General features: G+C 39.2%; 1 protein-coding gene across 1 annotated transcript in view; it reads left to right on the top strand.

Moving 5' to 3' along the window:
- LOC114646605 (eukaryotic translation initiation factor 4 gamma 2-like) overlaps nucleotides 1–25,234 on the top strand; it is a 69,896-nt gene that overhangs the window by 14,327 nt on the left and 30,335 nt on the right. The window contains exons 2-7 of the mRNA XM_051922573.1: nucleotides 605–712; nucleotides 7,265–7,330; nucleotides 8,116–8,241; nucleotides 8,752–8,854; nucleotides 17,841–17,972; nucleotides 24,733–24,799. Of these exons, the coding sequence (XP_051778533.1) occupies nucleotides 605–712; nucleotides 7,265–7,330; nucleotides 8,116–8,241; nucleotides 8,752–8,854; nucleotides 17,841–17,972; nucleotides 24,733–24,799 (602 nt within the window). The remainder of the gene's footprint in view (nucleotides 1–604; nucleotides 713–7,264; nucleotides 7,331–8,115; nucleotides 8,242–8,751; nucleotides 8,855–17,840; nucleotides 17,973–24,732; nucleotides 24,800–25,234) is intronic.

Raw genomic sequence — 25,234 nt, 5'->3', positions numbered from 1 at the left:
AACGAATAAATTGAATGGAAGTAAGTTTGCGCTTGTGTGTGTATATGAAATTTTAAAAATGTTTGTATCCTGTGCCCTAATGCATATGGTACTTTGTAATTCGACCACCAATACTGTGAAACTGATCCTGGAATCAGGCGGGGCAAGGCTAGAATAATTCCTGAGCAACATCCAGGCTCCTTCAGGGCTCTCTACCCACACCTGTCCAGCGTAGATTTGACAATACATATCAAACCAATGAGCCTTGAACACCAGTACTGTATGTCTTATTTGTTGAAAAATAATTTGCCGATTTTATTCACACAGAACTTAATTCAAATGTTGGTCGTATAATTGTATGTATTACATTAGATAAACATTAAAGAGAACAGCAGAAGATGCATTCTTTGTCATTTTTGGCAAGTTTGTGCTTTCTGCAGAAGCAGACATTGTAGTACAGTATGTGGATTTAAGGAAATTGAGTTGTTAAATTTATCTTGTGTGTAAATTATGAGTTTTAAGCATACTTTAATTAGGGTTACAAGAAGAAATTGGAGAAGACATTTGAATGAATATGAGATGCTTATGTCTTAAACATGTTTTTCCCCATTTTTTTTTCCTTTAGTTCGTTTCCCCCACCCCACCCTTTGGAAATTATTCTTTTGAAGATTCTTCATTGTCAAGCCGCCAAAGTGGAGAGTGTGATTGCAGAAGGGGGTGCTTCTCGTTTCAGGTATGATTTGTGAAAGGATAGTTGATACATTTCATTGGTGTTCCCTTTTTTTTTCCCTTTAGTGTGAAAGCAGCTCTGTTCAGTCAGAATTGTTTAGTTATTGGCCTTAACATGCTGCCAATTGTAAAGTCTTCATTTAGACATATTGATATTCTGAAAGTTGAGGCTTAAACTAAAATCTTGTGTGAATAAAGGTGGTTGTTGGAATCCAAACATTTCTTGCAAAATTTTATATGCATGGAGCCATGTAGGCTTGGTATCAGTTGCAAGGTAAAAATGGGACTACATGTTTTTCTGAATCCCTGGTGATAAATACTTTGGAGAGATTAGAATTTCATGAATATCATGGTTTCTGTAAGAGTGTCAGTTTAATCTACACATACTGTAAAAACCTAGAACCCTGGAAACATCTTGACAATCATACATTTGCATTAAAAAGCACAGATATAACCTCATTGCTATTCCCCTACTGTTGGCGACGGGAGAATAGCAATGCACATCTGAATCCTTTTTTTATTATACAAAAAAAATAAAAATAAAAACTAAAGGTGATGGGCTTTTTAAAAAAACATTAGTGGTGTTTATTCTCAAACCAGATTCTGTACTAAACAAATTTGTGGAGAAAATGCTAGAATTTGTTTGGTGTGTCAGTTCCTGCCCTTTTTTTGAGGATATATGAAATTGACTTTTTCACACTCAACTACTGTAGGAAATGTTCTATCTTATGGTGATGGCCATATTACACATCTCCACAGACTGGAGTATTGGTCCTCTGTCTTGAGCCAGCCAGAGAGTAGTACATAAACCTTAACTGTTCTCAACAAGGGTAAACCTGCAAACTTCCATCTTCTGAGGTACAAAAAATTAAGTTGGCTCAGATACTACCCCACAAAAGACTGATATTGTCTTTATTGGTTTATGTCTGTCTTTATGCTGTGCTATATTTAAATAGCAATGTCAGACTTAACATTTGGACCCAGATCGGTAGTTAAAGGAGGGGGGTAAAAACCTGGTATGGTGTGTATTGTTTTAGAATTGGGGAAATCCGACTTGTGGTATTTGAGTATTGGCCATATCCATTGAAATTTTGTAACTCAAAGTTACAGGTAAAATAGTGCCTGCTTTTTGTACATAACCATGTTAACTTTGCCCGTTTTACTTTCTTCAAAATTAGAAAATAAAATTAATGAAAGATCTATCGCATGGTTCTAACAGTAATTAAATAATCACATCATGGTGAAGATGCAGTTAGCATAATATAAGCTTAATCTAAGCATATTCAAGCTGTATTATATTGTACAATTCTGATTTTTATCGCTCGCTTTATGTGCGTGGTTTAACTGCTTAATAATACTGAGGCATAACTTACAGTGGAAGCTCTACTGGTTTCTTTAAATTTCAGATTTTTTTTCATATTCTGTTACCATTTTGAAAAATTCACTATGCATACAGTACTGAAATAGTTAAAACCGCAGCTTCAATAAGTAACACATTTGTAATAGTTGTCCATAGACACTAATTTTGATTGGGCTGTGAAGACTGCTAACCGCACCGAGTATATTATGATAAGGTGGTCTTGAAATGAGTTAGAGAAGCACAGATTTGGTGAACATGCCAAATGGAATGTAGCCTTTCAGGCTCAGTCATTTGGAGAAAGCACATTAGTTTCTGGCTCCGACTGTGGGTAGTTTTATTGTACCAAAAAAAGTGTATTTAATCTTCCATCTGCCATGAGGTCCTGCTCAAAGAGTAAGGGGAATATTTCAGCAAAGTAGCAGTAATACAGACTTTCTTTTCAAGACCCAGAAATGGAAAAAAAAACCTGCCTGTGTAGGTGTCCAATTTAGGAAGGCCATAACATGCCGAAATGAGTTGGCCAGACCACACTATCCTTGGCAACATTTTCTGGGTAATGCCAATTTGCTCCCGGGCCAAGCAAGCAAGATCACAACCCCCCATCCCCATTTGTCCTGGATCTGCATCTTTCCCCTGATTGCTATGCTTTGCAGACACTTAGGTTACACAGAGTACACTCCACGGAGTAAGTGGTCATCTCAACTGGCTTCTGTTGGTCTGTGTTTCAGTGTTGCCAGGCTTTATGGCCTGCCACAGAGTGTGAGCCCAGAAACGTTTTATATTTATTATTTATTTATTTATTTAATTTCATTACATTTATATAGCGCTTTTCTCAGTACTCAAAGTGCTATCCACACAGGGAGGAACCGGGAAGCGAACCCACAATCTTCCAGTGTCTCCTTACTGCAAAGCAGCCGCACTACCACTGTGCCACCTGTGAGGACTAAGCTCATTTTGGCCATGTGTACTTATGATCTCATTCTTTGTTTTACAGAACTCATGATCCAGGCCTTCAATTCAGAAATTCAGTCCTGCTCAAACAAGCTTCCCAGTTGTTAATGAGGATTTTATTGAGTCATTTTATATAATAGTGATTTAGTAAAGGTTAGAGAGCGTACCAGTCCAACACACAGCATCAATATTGGGGCAATAACTACAAAAACTGCTGGATCATATATTTATAAGTATCCGATTCTATAACCAATTAAGTTTCTTTAAAGCGTACAATTTATATAAAATGGAAATGGATAGCCCCCGCCACATCTTCTCACATCTTAGGAGCAAAATAAAAACATAGCTGAAGAAAATATCAGTGACTACACTTTAATATGTTTCAGCATTCACAAATATTTTCGGCAGCAGTTCTTATGTGCATCACAAGCGGTACAGAGTGTTCTGGGTTCAGTTCAGTTTTTTTTTTTTTTTTTTTGGTCATGGTATACACATACTCCTGGATTTGTGAATGGCTGTGTTTTTTTAATGTCACATTCATGTGTGTTTTACACAAATTGTACAGCTGTAATATGGAGAGCATGGCTCTTCTGCATTGAATGAAAAAAAAATTGCCAACTAATAGTTGAGTAAGAGTAGCAGTCTGAGCTCATTTAAACTATAGCTGTTTATACTACTGTTAATATGTATCACAATAGAATGACCACATTTATATAAAAAAAAAAAAAAAAGACCTAATGGAGCACACCAACTACTATATTTGCAGCTGGTCAGAAGTGGACAGTGATCACATTTAAAACCAGTGTAAATGCAAATCCATCTTCTATCATCCTTAAATTCGGTCAGCAGAAGAGATTGTGTAGGTTGATGGTAGCACTCATGTAAGCAGTGGCAGGATCAGTATCCTTGACACCTGTGAAGCTTTAAATATAACATCCCACTTTTCACTTTCTTTTTGTTGGGTTATTCACCAAGCAGCCCGTTTCCATTCTAAACATATTTAAGAAGTGATGGTTCGCTCATGAGTGGACATCAGAGATACATTTTAGTTCCAGATGTAGATGTAAATTTATATCCAGATGCATTCTATATGTGAAACACGTGTAAATATTGAGAAAACGCTAATGGTCATTGCTTGCCAAATGCAATGTGTTTAACTCTTTTAGGGCTAATTTTTTTTTTGTTTCTTTTCTCCCAGGGCTGAATATTTTTCCAAAAACTAACATTTTTTAAAAAAGAACACAAAGCAATTGTTTAACATATCAAATCAACAAAAATATTTACTTTTGACAAATGTTACTGTCTTGCATGTTGTATGAGCCTGCATACTCTATGATTTCACATACATATCACTTACATTTTACACAGCAAAGTCTGATCTCGCTCAAAGCAGCCAATTTCAGTCATTGCCACATTGCACTCCTTACAATACGTGTTGCTTTGGTGCCTATTTTTCAATTGTCTGTTGCTGCACTTTCTAACATATATTGTTAGTGTGTACTGTAGAGAGACAAGTCACCCATTTGCCATCATGCCATGCCACTGCCACCAAGTTTTCTGCCAGCATGAAAACCGTATTGTCACCTCTTTATCTTCTGAAACTTTATGAACTTTATGTATGGTGTTATAGCCTGGCTCACCCCATGGGATTTGCTTCTGTTTATTACAGAAGTGAATAAAACTTTGCAGCAGCACGTACCTAAGCCACCAGGGGACAAAACACGTTTGGACCAATGCTCCCTGAAGTTATATCACCAGTTCTGTCTCATCTCTATTTGTAATGCCACAGCGGGCTTCATCTCGTCTTTCGTTGTGGGTTTCCACTTTGAAAAATGAGAATGCGATGCAAACGCAGCCCGCGATTCAAAAAAAATCTCTGCCTACCTGTTTGTCTCGTCTGACAGTAGCTGAAAAGCAACATCAGGAGAGAGCAGCCTGAAGTACAGCAGCTGGTGATCTGCCGTGTCCAACAGCAAGCCATGCCGTCTTGTAAACTCCGGTAGCCAGATCAGCTCTCAACGGATCAATGTCTGTGTATTTATCCCATGCGAACCTTGCCGTAGATGCATCGGCTGCGCGAAGGCACGCAACTGGCAGCAGATCCGCTGGCGCGGCATCGGCTGGTGTCTGATCAGCTGATGCCTGCTTCTAACTCTCTTGCTCGATCTCCTGATCACTGCCAATAAAGTCCGATTCTGAAAAATCAAGCGTCCGACTCCGCGATAATGCGCAAATGCGCATAATGCGAGTGTTTTCTTTTCTGCACTTGCTTCGCTGCCTTTTCACATGTCGGTGCCATCTTGCCTGTTTACATTTCGCAACTCACGCACACGCAATGTTTATTTGCCGAGTCAACGAGTCTAGCATTCCTCCAAGCACAGAGGGAATGCCTGTGACGTGACAGTGAGATTTGTCGCCATTAACAGCTGATTGTCGCCCTCTATCCCTGGATGTCGACTTTTGTCGACATCCGCCTTCAACCCCTCCTGTCGATAAAAGTCGACATCCGCCCTAAAAGAGTTAACGGGGCCACTAAGATTTAAGGACTGGTCCAGCCTGAAGTCTCGAGTTTGACACCCCTGCTTTTACATTACAATCTTAATTGAAGTCCTTTATATACAAGTAGCTCATTTAACAATTACTTTAGAAAGAAATCAGAATGGTATTGGTAGGTGTTTAATTTCCTTGGTACTGATAATAAAGTATTGTGCCGCCTGAAAGCAAAAACACATGCATTTGTGATGCTGCAACCATATAACTGGTTATCTGACATTTGGCTCCCTAACCACCTCTTTTTTTATTTGGGCATTTTGATATTGGGTGCTATTATACAACCTTGGTCCCCATTGAAGCTAGTCATGTCAGAAATTTTTATTTCTGTTCTCCATGAAAGTAGATTTAACTTTTTTCTTGACCATCACTACAGCTAAGTGACGGATTAAAAATATGTATTTGGGGTGGAATATTGCATTTAATTAACTTGTTTTCCCCTGAATGAATACTCACTAGTCATGTATTCTTTTTCAGAATTTTTTTAATAAATATCAATTTTAAATATAGTTAATTGGTTGTGAGCAATAAATCAAAATGAATAATTTGAAAATAAGAATGCTATTTGTGAATTTCCCCTTGGGTTTAATAAAGTATCTCTATTCCTTTTACTGGATTGTAACATGCCAGATATTTAGGAATGTTTCCTTTTTAAAAAAAGGTAATGTTCCCAGACTGAAATTAGGTCCTTTAGCTACAAATATAAACTGCCTAGGCATGGTACCCAAAATTCCAAGATGACTTCTTTGCTGGCTATGCTGTAAGCTTTCTCTTTTCCATTGTCTGCTCGCTTACACCACCACATTCCTTTGCTAAATAGCTCAACAGAGCATTTAATACTGTGTTGTATAAACTCTGCAGCTTTGCCTGTATCTGGCTTAATATAAAACTGAATAAATCTTGATGATTAATCTTTGATGTGGGAGGAACCCATAGTACTTGGAGGACCTGTACAAAAATGGCTGTGATTTCCTGCCTTCAGCAGCTGCTTGTTTAGGCACAAATCTCGTATTCACAGAGCTATAAAATAGTAGTGGTGCCTGCTGCTACACCTGTTGCTCTTTAAATTTGTATTGAACTAGTTAATTAGGTGCTTCCCAGCTTTGGCCACGTAATGTTTTAGTGATAGCCCAGTCTTCTGTAGTACGCCTATCCTTGTCTGTCCTTATGTTAACACTAGTAGATTATACATTTTCTTCATTGTAAAATACTTGTTGGTGCCTAATGTAAAGTGCATTTCTTTGTAGATAAATAATTCACAAATATTACCACCCCTTGACAGAGCTCACAGTTGGGGGGGGATGGGGGGAGGAATTTGTTTTCTAGGGAATAGGTTTGTCCATATTCTGAGGTCAAAGTTCATTATGTGAAATTTGACAAAATAAATTTTAGCTATTCCAAAGATGCAAATGATAAAAGTATTTAAAAATCTGTGTTTTAAATTATTAGAGACCTGAGCAGGGATTATATAAAACAAAGTGAGTAAAATGGGTTGGAAAGCTTTATCACCAGCCTCATTTGATGCTGTTTGATAATTGTAACATTGTCTGTATTAATTGTTTCGACTTCCAGTAGTAGAATTGGGTGAAGCTTAATGCAATTTTTTTCAATGTAGATACTGATGTGTGTTTGGTCTCCTGTTTTTTATCTTGCTGCAGTACAACTTTGCATATATACTTTGTTTTGTTTCCATAGTGCTTCTTCGGGCGGAGGAGGAGGTAGGGGTGCATCTCAGCACTATCCCAAGACTGTCGGCAACAGGTATGGTTTTCACCTAACTAGTTTTAAATAAATGCATAAATCTCTTAATGTGTACATTTGCCTTGAGTAAGCGAACATCTAGAATTGCCCAAGCTGGTTTGATAAAACTTGTTCAAAATTGTCAGAGTACCATGACAACTTTATAAAATAAATTTTCTATTCAAAATGTTAACTAAAAAGTGATGTTTGAAAACTAATTTCCTCGGTTGGATCTGAATTTGACAGCAGTCTGTCTAATGATTTAGGACAATCTTAAACAGAAAAAGGGGTATTACAGCTTGACATCCTTTTTAAAATAGAGAAGAGAACCAGTGTAACTTCATATCCTTCTAATGGGAGCATATGAAAATTCCTGTACACTTTTTGCTGGTTGTTCCTACCTATTTTATGTAGTTGGAGGTCTGCAGTGTTCACACATACACAAACATCCTTGCTGCACATTTTTTGTCTGTACCCTCTTTGGCCAAACCAGGTCATCATTAAAGTAAACAAACCTAAGGGAAATTCAGTATCTTAAACCATAAAACTTTAGTCTGTGCTTAACATCCACGTTGTGACCCAACAACTACATTTTTGTGGAAACTGCTTATTAATGGTCTCTTAGTGTCCGATATCGCATGTTAAATGTAGGCACTGGCTATTGGGATATCCAAAACACCATTTTTTTGATCAACCCACCCACCCTGTAATTACAGGTATATATAAAAAAGGCATTTGAGTCTGTGCTTAGAACTTGTGTGCACTGAATGTTATGAGTTTAATACATTGATTTATTTGTTATTTAGCGAGTACCTGGGGAAAACCCCAGGGCCTAGCGTTCAGAGATGGGTTCCTTCACGAAGCACTAGACGAGATGTCAGCTCCACAAATGAAAAAGAAAGACATGATGCAATCTTTAGGAAAGTAAGAGGGTAAGTGATTTCTATTATTCTGTGGAGGCTTTTAAGAGCGAAAAAATACATCAAAGAAAATAAGCATTGATGTATTCTCTTTGTCCTGATCTAATCTCTCAATTTAAAAATTTGGATTCCTTCAAAACCCCAAGAAAATGCATGCTACATTTCATTTGATAGCACTAAATGTGGCTTATTCCTGACTCAATGTGCAACTCCATTTCAAATCAGATTCATCTAAGTTAGGGTTCAGTCTGTCCTCTAATATTGCTACAATACAGGTGCTAGTCCATTGCAGTGCCGACACACATGCACACTCTCTCTGTCTGACTTGTGTAGGCAGAATAACCCAAGGTACAGTATACCTCATCTGAATGTGGGAGTACCTGGTGAACTTCACACTGAACCTAGGGCACTGTATGTGTGAGGAAGCAGTTAGTGCTTTTTTTTTGTGTTAGAACCTTATTTTGTAGCCTGTCAAAGATTTTAACACCTTTCTTCCATCCTTCTTCCCTTTTCATTTTTCAGTATATTAAACAAACTCACCCCTGAAAAGTTTGACAAGCTATGCCTTGAGCTCCTGAATGTGGGTGTAGATTCTAAACTTGTCCTTAAAGGCATCATCTTGCTGGTAAGTTTTTACTTAACGTAGTGGGTAATATTTGTCTAATTTTATTATCATTAAAATGCGATACAAATGGGAATCCTAATGGGAAAAGATTTGTATGTTCTGTTCATTTGTGAAATGAACATATTGGAGTAAATTAGCAAGGTGGCTTATTGTAAAATTCATTTTAAAATGTATATCCTATTTTACGATTTTATGTTACCTTCGGCTTTAAATATCTATATTAAGCCAGTCCTCATTTAAGTGTAAACACATTTTTATGTTCCCCTCCAAACACAATTCTCTTAAAACACACAAGTAGAAAGGGCTTGGGTGTTCCTACACCCCCACCCCGTTTTTCCTTCTCTTGTTTTCTCATATTTGCTTAGGTCCATTTAGAGTCATATTTTTGGAATATGCCAATGGGAAATTAGAATGCTTGTGGTAAAGCACCAATCAGATGTTGGCATGACATGCAGACTATATATTTAAAATGTCTGGTCAGATATTTAAAAGTGATGATCTGTGGCACAAAGCAGTACATTGCAATGCTTGTAGACAGTAATGGAAAGGTCAGATATTTTTAATAACTGCTGTGAGAAAGGGAATTTACTTTTCCAGAGAGTGTATTTATTCCAGTGTCTCAGCATAGCCTCTGTAATTACATTAACACAACAAATGTGTTTTGACCTCTGGTGTTAGTACTAGAAATGGTGGTGACCAGGAATTTCACTGCTTGTACAACTTGGATGTTAATTAAAATTGTCAGTGTTTGCCTTGCTTCTCAAAGTTCACGTCCAGTTCTGTTTAATAGGTTTTTGTTGTTGTTTTTAAGACTATATAGAACAGTTGCTGCATTTAAGTTTTGAAATGAGTCTTTCAAAGGTGAGATTCTCAGTAAATTTAACAATTTGGTACAGAATGCCCTTGTGAACTGCATTTGTTTGTATGCAGTTAAATGGCTGACCATCTGTGAATCAGAAGTGTTCCTTCTAACCCGAGGGGATCTCAAGCTGTCTTAATTCTAGCTATTGCCTAAACACCACTGCCTCCTTTAAGTATTCCCACATAACAAGTAAACATGGGTCTAAGGGCACATTTTATGCAGGATGTATTTTGAGTGCCTTTGGTGTGACCAGCTTTAATAAGCCTAATAGTGGAACCGTTGCTGGTTTCAGTTTAAAAATTGGGCACCTGTACTGGCCTCACTGAATCTCCTGTTCAATTATCCAGCAAGCTAAACACCTTCATGCAATAATTCCCAGAACCACAAAGTGATGCTGAGAATGTTTAATTACAAAAATGGTGTGAAACTAAATACAAATACAAACACTAAGTACTTGTATAAGTAAGAGTAAATACAGTAGCATTTATAACTAAGAGCTTAACAGCCGAAAGTTCAGTGAATTTACGTGATGAAATACAACATTTACTTTGACATTCCCTAACCAAACTTTGCCGAGGACAAAGCCTACATCTGTTTGCTTGTCATGGCTTAGGACTTTGACGTAAGCCACAGAGGCATCAGGAAAAAAGCACAGCTCCGTGCGTAGGGCATTAGAAGGTGGAATAGCAGAATATATATGGGGTATTTGAATGCCTCTGAGGCACTGCAGTGAACTGTGCCATTGCACCCATTGTTCATGCATGCTCTGTGTAAGGTTGGTGTCCCAATCACTGCTATGTCTTGAGACTTTTCCGAGAAGTGCCCCCGGATAGTCACTGGTGCCAGGAAACCAGTGGGTCAAAAAGACACTTGACCGTTGAGAGCACTCCTCTGCGGGTATATGGTCTCTCAGTTTCAGGTGCATAAAATGTAAAAATGTCTGACATAATAATCCATCTTACACCAAGACTTTGCTGATCAGGTAGGTCATCCACAGACATGTCAAGATTTTGTAGATCCTTGGCTCGATCTTCCATTAAGAACGCATCCATCACCTCAGCTTTGTTAGAGGCCACTTTGTCGAGCCTAAGATTTGAAGCTGCTAACATTTCCTGCATTTTCTTAAGAAGATCAGTTGCTTCCTCCACAGTGGGAGCGGACTTTAAAGCATCATCCATATAAAAGTCTCTGAATAAAGCAGCACACATCACTGCCATACTCTTTCTCCCTCTTGTGCAACTTGCCTCAGACCATAAATGGCCACAGCAGGTGAGGGACTTACCAAAAACATGCACCCTCATTCTATGGTCAACAACCCCTTTGTCCAGGTCACTGTCCTGATACCATGGGAAGTGTAAAACATCCCTGCAATCTTCTTGCACTAGAAAACAATGAAACATTTGCTGAATGTCAGCAGTAGGTGCAACAGGGTTCTTCCTAAATCTTATAAGGATACCCAACAGGCTATTATTCAAGTCCGGCCCAGAGAGCAGCACATTAAGGGAAACCCCTTCAAATTGGGCAATAGAATCAAAAACCATGTATTTGGGTGGGCTTTTGCATATGGTAGTCTCTGAAGAAGGGCAAATACTAGTACTCCCGTACCACCTTGAACCGGAGGTGCAAGCTCTGCAATGACGGCTATCCATCTTTTTCATGAATTCTTGAAAATGAGCTTTCATCTCTGGATGTTTCTCAAGGGTGCGGCTTAAGAGATCTAAAACGATTCATAGCATATACACGATTATCAGGCAATTGCCTCCGTGGTTTATGAATAGGAAGTGGGGCCACCCAGCTGTTGCTGGAGTCTTGGAAGAATTCATTCTCCATAGTTTTGAGAAATAAAAGATCTTTCATAGAAGGTGCAAGTTTGTGATCACCTTTTGTTTGGTAGAAAACCAATTGTCCAAGTTTCTCCCCATTTACTTCGGTCAGATGGCTTCCACTGGGAATGTGGCAGAAGAGTTGGTGCTGCTCAGAAGGGATGAACCTCTTTGACCATCATATGGCTCTCACATGGGTGAAAGAGACTTGGTCTGCCATTCTCCAGGATGTACGTTTTCATGCTAGTGACCTCAAGACCTGTGTGTACCACCCAGGCACACATCACCAACTATTACCCAGCCCAAGTCCAGCTTCTGGGCATATGCTGCATCATGGGGCCCATTGATCTGTTTATGGACTTTATGCACCCTTAACATGTCCCTTCCCAGCAACAGCAGAATTGCTGCTTCTGTATCTTGAAGTGGTATTTCATAGGCTGTTGCCTTGAGGTGATGGTGGTTGCGAGCAGCTTCTGGAGTAGGAATTTCATCCCTGTTGTCAGGAATCATATCGCATTCTAGGAGTGTGGGCAAAGGAAGACTTTTTCATCTGACTCTCTGATGTAACCAACCGCTTGCCTGCCAGTAGTCTCGGCTATTCCAGAGCAGGTTTTCAATGTATATGCAGCTGAAGTTCTATCTATGTTGAAAATGTCAAAAAAGTCTGGCCGAGCTAGGGACCTATTGCTTTGGTCATCCAGCATGGTATACATCCTCCTGCTTTTGCTGCAGTCGCTGGCTGAATAAACATTCACAAGGCATATTTTTACACAGGTTTTCCCACTAAAGCCTTCACCACCACACACCTCGGTGCATTTGGACGTAATAGCTTCATCTGCTGCTTCTTTCTTCTCCCCGCCATGCTGTGCAAGGGTAGAAGGTGACTTGGAAAGCCAAGGAGCTGGGCGTGGATGGAGGGCACCTGAATGCCTGTCACTCACATTCAGAACATTGACACTTTCTTCACAACATCTGGCAACATGTTTGGTTGATACACAGCATTTGAAACAGATGTTGTTTTTAATATTCTTTTCCATTCATCGAAGGGCATCTTTCTAAAGCCTTCTCACTTTCTCAGGGGTGAGGTTTGCGATGAACTGGACGTTGTCTATCTAGGTCATCATTGGCTGTTGGATTGGAAGTGGGAGTAATATCTGTTTTGTGTACAGACACTGCCTTACGGGCATTACTGTGACTCTCAACGAATCTCTTGTTTGGGTTAACAGTGGAGGAGGGGAGAGTAAAGCTAGGGTCATTACGTGCCTTCGCTTCACTGTGTATGTACTGCAAAAAAGGAAAATGGGGGAGATAGGCAACCTTGTGTTCTTGCTTATAGCAGGAGCCCTGCATCATCCACTTCTCCTGCATATGGGAGCTTTTCTGCTATTGGGTTAACACCTCTAGCAGTGTCCAATTAGGAAAGCCCTGGTAAAAAAAAAAAAAAATACTGCCCGAAGTTAAGGCTGCAAAACGAGAGGAAGTCACTCAGTTCTCCAAGCTTTTGGTGCTCTTTTGGTAATATTTTAGGAAAATTGTCCAGTTTTGCAAGCAGAGCACTTTCTGTGGCTTCTGGTGACCCATAAATCTCCTCCAATCTCCCCCAAATGCGCTGCAACCCAATAGACAAGTTACGCACTTTCGTTGACTTGATGCGATGCACATGTTCTGCAGATTGTCCCAAGCCATTTAATCAATAAATCTTATCTCCGGCTGTAAGGCCCAATGTCTCTATGGCATTAAGGAATGTGAATTTCCAGGCCAAATAATTCTCGGGCCGGTAATCAAACTTCAGTCCTGATATCGGTTGGCTTCGTACCAGATACCTTGCTAAATCTGATGAGGTATGGTCACAAGAGTGTCCAGCAGTTTTACCCATGTGGTGGTTATAACAACTGGGGCGAGGTGTTAGCACAGGCGGGCTCTGATCACTGCTTGGCTGATTACTTAAAAGGGTGGGATGACTCCTTTGCCTTAAAGGAGACTCTTTATTGTGTACAGTAGCATCTGCAGGATGACCTGATGCCAGATAGCTTGCTTCTTCTCGGGCTATATTTTCATCTGCTACCAGAGGTTGAGGACACGCATGTCCGGCATGAGGCCATTATTCATATATCCTTCCCTGAATGAATGCCTGCCGCTATGCTCATTTACATTCTGTTCAGTACTAACCAAAGTTACTTAAACAAAAGCTGTAAAACTAGAAAAAAGAACTTCCAGGGAATGCCTTCACAAGGGCTAACTAAGCAGGATGGTGAAGGATTGATTGAGAGAATAAACACAGAGGTAATAAACACACCATGCTTACTGTTGCTGCGCTCACTTCCTACTTTCTGCCACATGGCTTACTGCAGCAGTAGCATTAGGATTTTTATGTTAGGGTTACAAAAGTTTGCTAAATAATTAGAAACCGGACAGCACCTGTTTTGAGTTTTAATTTTTAGCAACTTTTCCAAAGTACTTAACTCACACTCCTTTAAACGTGAAAAGACATTAAAATGGGCAAAATAGACCCAGGTGAGTGAATTTCTGGGTGATTACAAACTCTAGTTTGACAGTTTCAGTTGTCTTTTTCCTTTGAAACTGCCTCTAAGGACAGCATTCCAGAATCCTGTTTTCACTGTTACTGTACATATGACATTTGGCATGAACTATTTAAGGAAAAAGCCATTTGAGAATCCTGTAAGGTGTTGGTTTTTCAAACTACAGGCTACAGTACTTCTCCCCTTGTGCCTCTGTGTCCTTTTTCTTTGACTCCTCTTCCTCTGTCCTAGTTATATCCAGTGTTCCTGTTCTCAAGACGATTGGACACATTTTTATGTGAAATATTCCGTTCTTTGGCAATCTGTAGCATGGAACAATCTTCATTTTGCAAAACGGCAATATACTTGTTTTTGAACCCACAATTAACCTTTAGGAATTCCAGTACGTTGCAACCCAAGGAATAACATTTACTTTGTTGTTCAGAGTTGAATGTTTCAGCTGTGCTGATGCAATTGGAGATTTATTTGATGAGCTAAGAGTTGGCCATTAAGGTGCTGAAAACTGTTCTGTGCGAGTAGTATAATTTGGTCTATTGAAGTGGTAATAGCCATTTCCAATATTAATATCTTGGCTATGTTTTTAAATCAAGTTAATAGTATTTTGATTTTTAAAAAAATGTAAATTTTTATCAACCATGACCTTCTGTATGATTACAACGCTTGAATTCTAGTATTTTTTAAAATCTGAATTTTTGGTTTATTTTAGAGCCCACAGGACACTAGTAGTCAACATGCTTTGTGCATATGATTGATATAAAAACCATACACTTGTGAAATTTGTTGGCTGTGCTCTTGAGGTAGTGTGTTCTAGCATTATGTCATATGAAGGAATCCTTTTAAAAATTGTTTAATATTTGAATCGAACTTTACAAAACGGAAAACACTTCTATAATGCATTTTTAGATGACAACAGGCCATTCAGTCCAACACAGCTCGCTACTGTACTAATTCCCTTCATAATGTTAAACATTTCAGTCTTTAATCATCTTTTGCTTAAACTGATAAGCTCAGAACATTTAATCTTTCCTCATAAATCACTCCCTGTATCCCTGGAATCATCCTGGTCAGGAGTATACTTCTCTGGACTTTTTCCCTAGAGCTGCTATGTGATTTTTAGCTTGGAGACCAAAACTGTACATAGTACTCGAGGTAAGGTGTCACTAGTGCATGTTAAAGCTTGAGCATAAATCCCTTGGTCCTGTACTGTATAATTGAACATTGTTAGTCTGCTTAATATCTTCTGAGCACTGTCTGGCAGTTGATAGTGTTGAGTTTATTATGACCCCATAATCCTTTTCAATCCCCCCATTGTGTATTCAAACATAACACCTCCTACATGCAATACTTTACATTTTACTTCTGCCACAAATCTGCCCAAGCCTGTATGCTTTTGAAGTCCCTCTGTAGTGATTCAGCAGATTCTAGATTATCTTGCTATAGTCTGAAGACATAACAAGCTTGTTACTTGTATTCCTATCGAATTCATTTATAAATGTTAAAATAGTGACCCTAGCACTGACCTCCTTTGGAACACTTCCCTTAACATTAGCTAATTCTGGTAAGGTTCTTCACATCATAATCCTCTGCTTCCTGTGTCTCGGCCAATTTTGCACCCTTCTACAAACACCCTGAATTCCCACTTCTTTTAGGTTGATGCCCAACCTCTCATATGGCACTTTATCAAATGCTTTTTGAAAGTCAAATTAATATCATATGCCCCACTTTGATCATATCCTTTTTGTTTCTCCTCATAGGATTCCAGCATATTGGTAAATCATGACCTCCCTCTTCTGAGTTCATGCAGATTTTTTAGTAGAATTCCTGTTTTTGCTATGTGCTGCTCAATCTTTGTCGTAATTCCTTCCATTTTATCTGTGATGCACATTAAGCTTACTGGCCTATAGTTACTTGGATCTGCCTGGTCAACCATTTGCCACTGTCCTGTCTTCTGGAGTTAAACCTAGTGGTCAGTGACTTCCTAAAAATTAGCGCCAAGGGTGTTGTATCTATCAACACCCCTGGGGCATAAAATAAATACAGTAATCCCTCCTCGATCGCGGGGGTTGCGTTCCAGAACCCCCCGCGAAAAGGTGAAAATCCGCGAAGTAGAAACCATATGTTTATATGGTTATTTTTATATTGTCCTGCTTGGGTCACAGATTTGCACAGAAACACAGGAGGTTGTAGAGAGACAGGAACTTTATTCAAACACTGCAAATAAACATTTGTCTCTTTTTCAAAAGTTTAAACTGTGCTCCATGACAAGACAGATGACAGTTCCGTCTCACAATTAAAAGAATGCAAACATATCTTCCTCTTCAAAGGAGTGCGCATCAGGAGCAGAGAATGTCAGAGAGAGAGAAAAAAGCAAACAAAAATCAATAGGGCTGTTTGGCTTTTAAGTATGCGAAGCACCACCGGACAAAGCAGCTGCAAGGATGTACAATGTAAAGGTAGTCTTTCAGCATTTTTTAGAGGAGCGTCCATATCCTCTAGACCAGTGTGCGAACAGCCCCTCTGCTCACACACCCTCCGTCAGGAGCAGAGAATGTCAGAGTAAGAGACAGAGGAAAACAAAAATCAATACGTGCCCTTCGAGCTTTTAAGTATGCGAAGCACCGTGCAGGAAGCATGTCGCTTGATAAAGCAGCTGCACAGATGGGAGCAACATGAAGGTAATCTTTCAGCATTTTTAGAGGAGCGTCCGTATCGTCTAGGGGTGCAAACAGCCCCCCTGCACACACCCCCTCCGTCAGGAGCAGAGAATGTCGGAGCGAGAGAGAGAAAAGCAATCAATCAAAAATCAATACATGCTGTTTGATCTCTTAAGTATGCGAAGCACAGTGCGGGAAGCATATCGCTTGATAAAGCAGCCATATGTAAGCGCAGCAAGGAAGAGAGCAATGTGAAGGTAATCTTTCAGCGTTTTTTGAGGAGCGGCCGTATCCTCTAGGGGTGCGAACAGCCCCCGTACTCACAATATAGTTGAGTTTTATTTAATACGTAATATGGCTTCTCAGCCATCTGTCAATAGCGTCCCTTGTATGAAATCCACTGGGCAAACCAACTGAGGAAGCATGTACCAGAAATTAAAAGACCCATTGTCCGCAGAAATCCGCGAACCAGCAAAAAAAAGAGATATATATTTAAATATGCTTACATATAAAATCCGCGAAAGTCGAAGCACGATATAGCGAGGGATTACTGTATACACACACTAACCTCTAAGAACTAGAGGATAAATATCTGGTCCTGGTGATTTTTTTTTGTTTGTTTGATTTCAACCAGTTATGAGCTTGTCTTTAATTATAAAACTTGGTCATGTTTTATGTAAATTGCTTATTTTTATATTAGAAACCTTAACAAAATGTTTAATAGAATAAATTTGTGTTGTCCAGCTCGCATGTCTTCATCCAAAAGCAACAATGCAAAAAAAATGGCGCTTAAAACAAATTGACGCCTCTTGCAGTATATCTGTTTAGAAGATAGTTTTGGTTAGTTTTTAGTATTTGACATTTAGAAATATTTGGGAACCCACTGTATGTCAATCGTTTTGTAATGTAGCACACCTTCCTTTTTGTGTGTTTTGGAAACTGGCAAGATTCATGACGTGTTAAATACTTGTTCAGTAAAGGGTTTTTTTGTTTAAGGGTTAGAGACTTATTTTAATCTTTAGTATGAATGTTTCTATATCTTTGAACAAAACTCTTTTTGCAGTTTGCTTTATGATAATGAAAAGTACACATTTCTTTCTCTTAAAGATTGTAGACAAAGCTCTAGAAGAGCCAAAGTATAGCTCGCTATATGCTCAGCTATGTCTGCGCTTGGCAGAAGATGCACCCAACTTTGATGGCCCATCACCAGAAGTTCAGCCAGCTCAAAAGCAAAGCACGGCAAGTATCACAACATTTTTGAGGAAAATGTTTTGTTACAGAAAACTCCTCTTGGTTTATGTATGTAATGAATCTTGAGTGTGTATCTAAGAATTAAGTGCTGATTTTTAAATAGCTGTAGTATGCCATGTGTGTGTTGTTGTTTTTTTGTGTTTTTTTTTGGTTTTTTTTCCTTAAATCATGGTGCCAGAGTGGCAGCGTGATGGATGATGTTTAGAACATGACCATGTAAACCTTTAATTACTGGGATAAGCAGCTCCATGGATGTTTGTGTCTCAATGATCATGTAATGAATCACAATTTAACTTTTTAGGGGTGTATGTTCTAATGATGCCCAGGATCTCTTATTTACTTTTCTGCAGATTTTCATATACAAGGGTGAGTTTCTCAAACCTCAAAGGGAAGTAGGATGGATTGGTTTAGAAGGGTTACTATGACTTAGAGCCCTGGACAGCTTGAACCACTTGTAAAAGCATCCTGTGCCCCTCACTATGTAGGGTTGTGTTCTCCTGTCCAACCTTTCATTTATCATTTGCATGTAAATTTGTGTGTGTGTGTGTATGTATGTATGTCTATACTAATAAAAGGCAAAGCCCTCACTGACTCACTCATCACTAATTCTCCAACTTCTCGTGTAGGTAGAAGGCTGTAATTTGGCAGGCTCATTCCTTACAGCTTACTTACAAAAGTTAAGCAGGTTTCATTTTGAAATTCTACGCGTAACGGTCGACAACGTCCGCCATGTTAAACTTTATTTATGGCCCCATCTTCATGAAATTTGGTAGGCGGCTTCCCTGCGCTAACTGAAACCGATGTACGTACTTATTTCGGTGGTATGACGTCACTGTCAGCCGCCATATTGAACTTTCCAACTGTCTTTGTTACTTATGGACCCATCTTCAAGAAATTTGGTACGCGGGTTCCCAACGCTAACTGAATCCTGCTTACGTACATATATACGTCCATAGCCTACAGCTCGGTCACCGTATGAGGTTGCGTTGGGTCCCCCATCCCCACACCTCCCACGTAGTTGGCTGCCTACCTATATAAGGCCGTCCGTCACTCTGGTCTCTTCATTCCCTTCCTTGCTTCGCCACGGTATTCACGTCTCCCTGCTGATAACTGCAGCCTTTTTATTTAATCTACGGATTCTCCACTGTTGTTAGTTTATTACAATTATAGTTATTGTGTAGGTATTTTAGACTTGGTTTACATTGTTCAGGTACCCATTTCCTTTATCGTTCCAACCATACCCCCATTAACATGTCTATCGAGGTGATCACCATCGATCAAAGAACTGTCACTTACCGAGTGGTTTCCATGCCCAGAGATGGCGACTGCCTTTTCCATTCTCTGTGTTATATTGCACGGCCATATCAGGCACACTCTTGATATCCGGAGGAACGTTGTGTCTTATGTATTGAATGACCGGGACAGGTTCAAGTTGTGGACTGATGACGGTACAGGAGATAATTATACTACACAGGAGCACTATAAGAGTAAAATGCTTAAGCCCTTCACCTATGGTTCTGCATGTGAGTTGATGGCTGCCGCTGAATTGGTCGGTTGTCGCTTTCAAGTGTACCGAAACAGCCAAATATTTTACACCTTTGGACAACCGCCAATGCCTCTTAAACATCTTAGATTCATAAGTGACGATTTGAGTAGTGGACACTTCGATGTTTATCAATGTTTAAACTCTCAAAAGCTGGATGCGAAGTTATCGATGAAACCCATTTCAATTCAAACGCCTCCAATTTCCAGTAAGGCTCAGCTTCGCAATGACAATAAGTCTCAGGGACAGACCCTACAAAAGGTTGGCATTGATTTGAGGCAAGATTGCTTTTCACATGGCCAACTATACGTTGCATGCTCAAGAGTAAGCTCGGCAAACAGCTTGGTAATATTACGACCTGAGGGCCAAACTGACAACGTGGTATAGAAAGAGATCCTTAACAAATAATTATTGGTATATTTTCCCTCGGTTTAAGAAGGTTTACTTTTCTTAATAAAAATTTTAAAGCAGTACTTTGCCGCTGCAAAGCGCGGGTATTTTGCGTGTGTGTGTATGTATGTATGTATGTATGTTATTCACAGTGCATCACTTTTTCCATATTTTGTTACAGCCTTATTCCAAAATGGATTAAATTCATTTTATTCCTGAGAATTCTAGACCAACACCCCATTATGACAACGTGAAAAAAGTTTACTTGAGATTTTTGCAAATTTATTAAAAATTGAGAAAGCACATGTACATAAGTATTCACAGCCTTTGCCATGAAGCTCAATATTGAGTTCAGGTGCATCCTGTTTCCCTTGATCATCCTCTCACTAATTGACCATCAGACCATTAATGCTGCCCTATGCCCAAAAGCTACAGAGAGGCTAATACAGCTTGCATGACCACAAGTCATTTCTTGTTGCACATTGTGAGTGAGTGGATATGTATGTGTATATTTGTACAGTCCTATGAAAAAGTTTGGCCTCTCAGCCTGCATAATAATCTTTCAACAAAAAAGATAACAGTGGTATGTCTTTCATTTCCTAGGAACATCTGAGTACTGGGTTGTTTTCCGAACAAAGATTTTTAGTGAAGCAGTATTTTAGTTGTATGTAATTAAATCAAATGTGAAAAACTGGCTGTGCAAAAATGTGGGTCCCCTTGTAATTTTGCTGGTTTGAATGCATATAACTGCTCAATACTGATTACTTGCAACACCAAATTGGTTGGACTAGCTCGATAAGCCTTGAACTTCATAGACAGGTGTGTCCAATCATGAGAAAAGGTATTTTAAGGTGGTCAATTGCAAGTTGTGCTTCCCTTTGACTCTTCTCTGAAGAGTGACCGCATGGGATCCTCAAAGCAACTCTCAAAAGATCTGAAAACCAAAGATTGTTCAGCATCATGGTTTAGGGGGAGGCTACATAAAGCTGTCAGTTTCAACTGTAAGGATTGTAATCAGGAAATGGAAGGCCTCAGGCACAGTTCCTGTTAAGCCCAGGTCTGGCATGCCAAGAAAAATACAGGAGCGGCATATGCACAGGATTGTGAGAATGGTTACAGACAACCCACAGATCACCTCCAAAGACCTGCAAGAACATCTTGAAGCAGATGGTGTATCTGTACATCGTTCTACAATTCAGCACAATTTGTACAAAACATCTGTATGGCAGGGTGATGAGAAAGAAGCCCTCTCTGCACTCGCGCCACAAACGGAGTTGCTTGGTGTATGCAAATGCTCATTTAGACAAGCCAGATTCATTTTGGAACAAAGTGCTTTGGACTGATGAGACAAAGGTTGTTATTTGGTCATAACAAAAAGCGCTTTGAATGGTGGAAGAACAACACCGCATTCCAAAAAAAACACATTCTACTTACTGTCATATTTGGTGGAGGTTCCATCATGCTGTGTGGCTAGTTCAGGGACCGGGGCCCTTGTTAAAGTCGAGGGTCAGATGAATTCTAACAATATCAACAAATTCTTCAGGATAATGTTCAAGCATCAGTCTCAAAGTTGAAGTTACACAGGGGTTGGATATTCCAACAAGACAATGACCCAAAACACAGTTCGAAATCTACAAGGAATTCATGCAGAGGGAGAAGTAAAATATTCTGTAATGACCGTCACAGTCCCCTAACTTGAATATCATCGACAATCTATGGGATGATTTGAAGCAGACTGTCTGTGCTTGGTGGCCATCAAATTTAACTGGAGAGATTTTGTATGGAAGAATGGTCAAAAATACCTTCATCCAGAATCCAGACGCTCGTCAAAGGCTATAGGAGGTGTCTAGAGGCTGTTATATCTGCAAAAGGAAGCTCAACTAAGTATTGATGTAATCTCTGTTGGGGTGCCCAAATTTATGCACCTGTGTAATTTTATTATGATGCATATTGCATAGTTTCTGTTAATCCAATAAACTTAATGTCACTGCTGAAATACTACTGTTTCCATAAGGCATGTCATATATTAAAAGGAAGTTGCTACTTTGAAAGCTCATCCATTGATAAACAAAAATCCAAAGAATTAAGAGGGGTTCCCAAACTTTTTCATATGACTGTATATGAATGTATGTATGTATATACAGTACGCCCAGAAAGTATTCACAGCACATCACTTTTTCCACATTGTTACAGCCTTATTCCAAAATGGATTAAATTCATTTTTTTCCTCAGAATTGTACACACAACACCCCATAATGACAACGTGAAAAAAGTTTACTTGAGGTTTTTGCAAATTTATTAAAAATAAAAAAAACCTGAGAAATCACTTGTACATAAGTATTCACAGCCTTTGCTCAATACTTTGTCGATGCACCTTTGGCAGCAATTACAGCATCAAGTCTTTTTGAATATGATGCCACAAGCTTGGCACACGTATCCTTGGACAGTTTCGCGCATTCCTCTTTGCAGCACCTCTCAAGCTCCATCAGGTTGGCTGGGAAGCGTCTGTGCACAGCCATTTTAAGATCTCTCCAGAGATGTTCAATCGGATTCAAGTCTGGGCTGTGGCTGGGCTACTCAAGGACATTCACAGAGTTGTCCTGAAGTCACTCCTTTGATATCTTGGCTGTGTGCTTAGGGTCGTTGTCCTGCTGAAAGATGAACCGTCGCCCCAGTCTGAGGTCTAGAGCGCTCTGGAGCAGGTTTTCGTCCAGGAAAAAAGTGAATTTAATCCATTTTGGAATAAGGCTGTAACATACTGTAACAAAATGTGGAAAAAGTGATGCGCTGTGAATACTTTCTGGATGCTGTGTATGTGTATATATATATATATATATATATATATATATATATATATATAATATACATACATACATACATACAGTAATCCCTCCTCCATCGTGGGGGTTGCGTTCCAGAGCCACCCGCGAAATAGGAAAATCCGCGAAGTAGAAACCATATGTTTATGTGGTTATTTTTAGAATGTCATGCTTGGGTCACAGATTTGCGCAGAAACGCAGGAGGTTGTAGAGAGACAGGAACGTTATTCAAACACTGCAAATAAACATTTGTCTCTTTTTCAAAAGTTTAAACTGTGCTCCATGACAAGACAGAGATGACAGTTCAGTCTCACAATTAAAAGAATGCAAACATATCTTCCTTTTCAAAGGAGTGCAAAGCAAGCAGTCAAAAAAAAAAAAAAAAATCAATAGGACTTTTTGGCTTTTAGTATGCGAAGCACCGCCGGTACAAAGCTGTTGAAGGCGGCAGCTCACACCCCCTCTGTCAGGAGCAGGAAGAGAGAGAGAGAGAGCCACAGAAAAACAAAGTCAAAAATCAATAAGTGCCCTTTGAGCTTTTAAGTATGCGAAGCACCTTGCAGCATGTCCTTCAGGAAGCAGCTGCACACAGCCCCCCTGCTCACACCCCCCTACGTCCACGCAAGAGAGAGAGAGAGAAAGTAAGTTGGGTAGCTTCTCAGCCATCTACCAATAGCGTCCCTTGTATGAAATCAACTGGGCAAACCAACTGAGGAAGCATGTACCAGAAATTAAAAGACCCATTGTCCGCAGAAACCCGCGAAGCAGCGAAAAATCCGCGATATATATTTAAATATGCTTACATATAAAATCCGCGATGGAGTGAAGCCGCGAAGCGCGATATAGCGAGGGATCTATGTATGTATGTGTGTGTGTGTGTGTAATATATATATATATATATATATAAATAATGTGTGTGTGTGTATACTAAGGGGCTTTACTCTCCCACCCCTGGGTTTGGTTTACCGGATTTACAATTCAGAGATTTTATTTTCGTTCATTTTTTTTTTTGCTTGATATTTGCTAGTAATAAAGCTGTAGTGAATGAGTTGTTTCCCTGCACCCCTCCCCCCAGTGTGTGCTACCCACCAGCCACTTCGCATCACTGCCTCTCGCATTGTGAAGAGGGGAGCTGAATGCACGCTAAAGAGATGCAGTTGCTCCTGGGAAACCCCCTCTTAAACGGTGATACAATGGGGAAACTTTTTTTTTTATTGTAAATTTTTACACCTCCTCTATGCTCAATCAGGTGGTTTGCTGCTGCTTCTTGCGCATGTTGCGCTGCACATCGATCATTTAAACGCCTGTACAGCAACTGTCCTTTAATATCCCGCGAGACAAGGAAGTGAGACAAGCGTCTCCGTGAAAATTGCATCTCGACCCGAGATTTTTTTATTATAATAGATCTATAATTTCACTTTAAATGTTTGTATTAAAAAAAAAAAAAATACATTTGTGTGTACCCTCGGGGCAGAAAATTACTCAGTAACTGTCTGTATATTAACAGCATAGCGGAAGTATCAAAGGGCTCAGGCAGCATCTGTTTTTAATGAGAATGTGAATGGCTCAATCCACATTGTGCCAATCTGCGAAATAATGCAGCTCTCTTGGACATTTTCATAGATATGGCAGACTTGTGGCTTGATTGCTCCATCTACTCAGTGCCACTTTGCATGTTCTCCCCTCATCTAAAATTTCATGCTGGTTTTGTACTTCATATTCCATTGTAACACTGAGGATGAAAGGAACCCAAAGCCTAATTTAGTCTGATTTCAAGTTGTGATTAATAATGGACTTATCTATTTTTACATAACACTGTAATCAATAAAAAAAAAATTTTTTTCCAAAACCTGATATTTTCAAATTTAGTATTTGAAATTATTCAATAAATATTCAAATAAAGCTCACATTTCTGTGCCTGTTTGAATTTTTTGATAAAATGATGTACAAAATAGTTTGTCAGCACTTAGTATAATTTTTTTTCTTTCCTTCACAGACGTTCAGGAGACTTTTAATTACTAAACTTCAAGATGAATTTGAAAATCGTACCAGAAATGTTGAGAGTAAGTATATTTTTTTTCCCCCTTCCCCAAAACATGGCAAGAGTTTGTTTCAATGCTTTCAAATGCAATGCACATCTCCTTATTAAAACATGTACTCTGTTAATAGAAATATATGCGCAGGTTGCAATATGGATAAAATGACATGATTCATTGCTGGCTGAGTTTAACGCTAAATATGTGATATGCATTTTGATTTTTTTTAACGCAGATTAATGTTCATGTGAGTAACCCCAAAAATGTGACCAACATAGTAAAAGTAGACGTGTCATTAGGGGTGGCCGGTATGACCAAAATTCTATATCACGGTATTTTTCTAAATTATCCCGTATTTGACGGTATTTTTTTCCCCATGCATGAGTGGATGTTAAACACATTTTCCACTGCAATTACTGGCTAAGAATAACCTATTCCACTGTCAAGAGCATTGTACATTGT

Source organism: Erpetoichthys calabaricus, chromosome 2 (genome assembly GCF_900747795.2).
Source record: "Erpetoichthys calabaricus chromosome 2, fErpCal1.3, whole genome shotgun sequence".
Taxonomy (NCBI): Eukaryota; Metazoa; Chordata; class Cladistia; order Polypteriformes; family Polypteridae; genus Erpetoichthys; species Erpetoichthys calabaricus.
The sequence above is the reverse complement of the archived record's forward strand: the minus strand, read 5'-3'. Positions and strand labels throughout refer to the sequence as shown.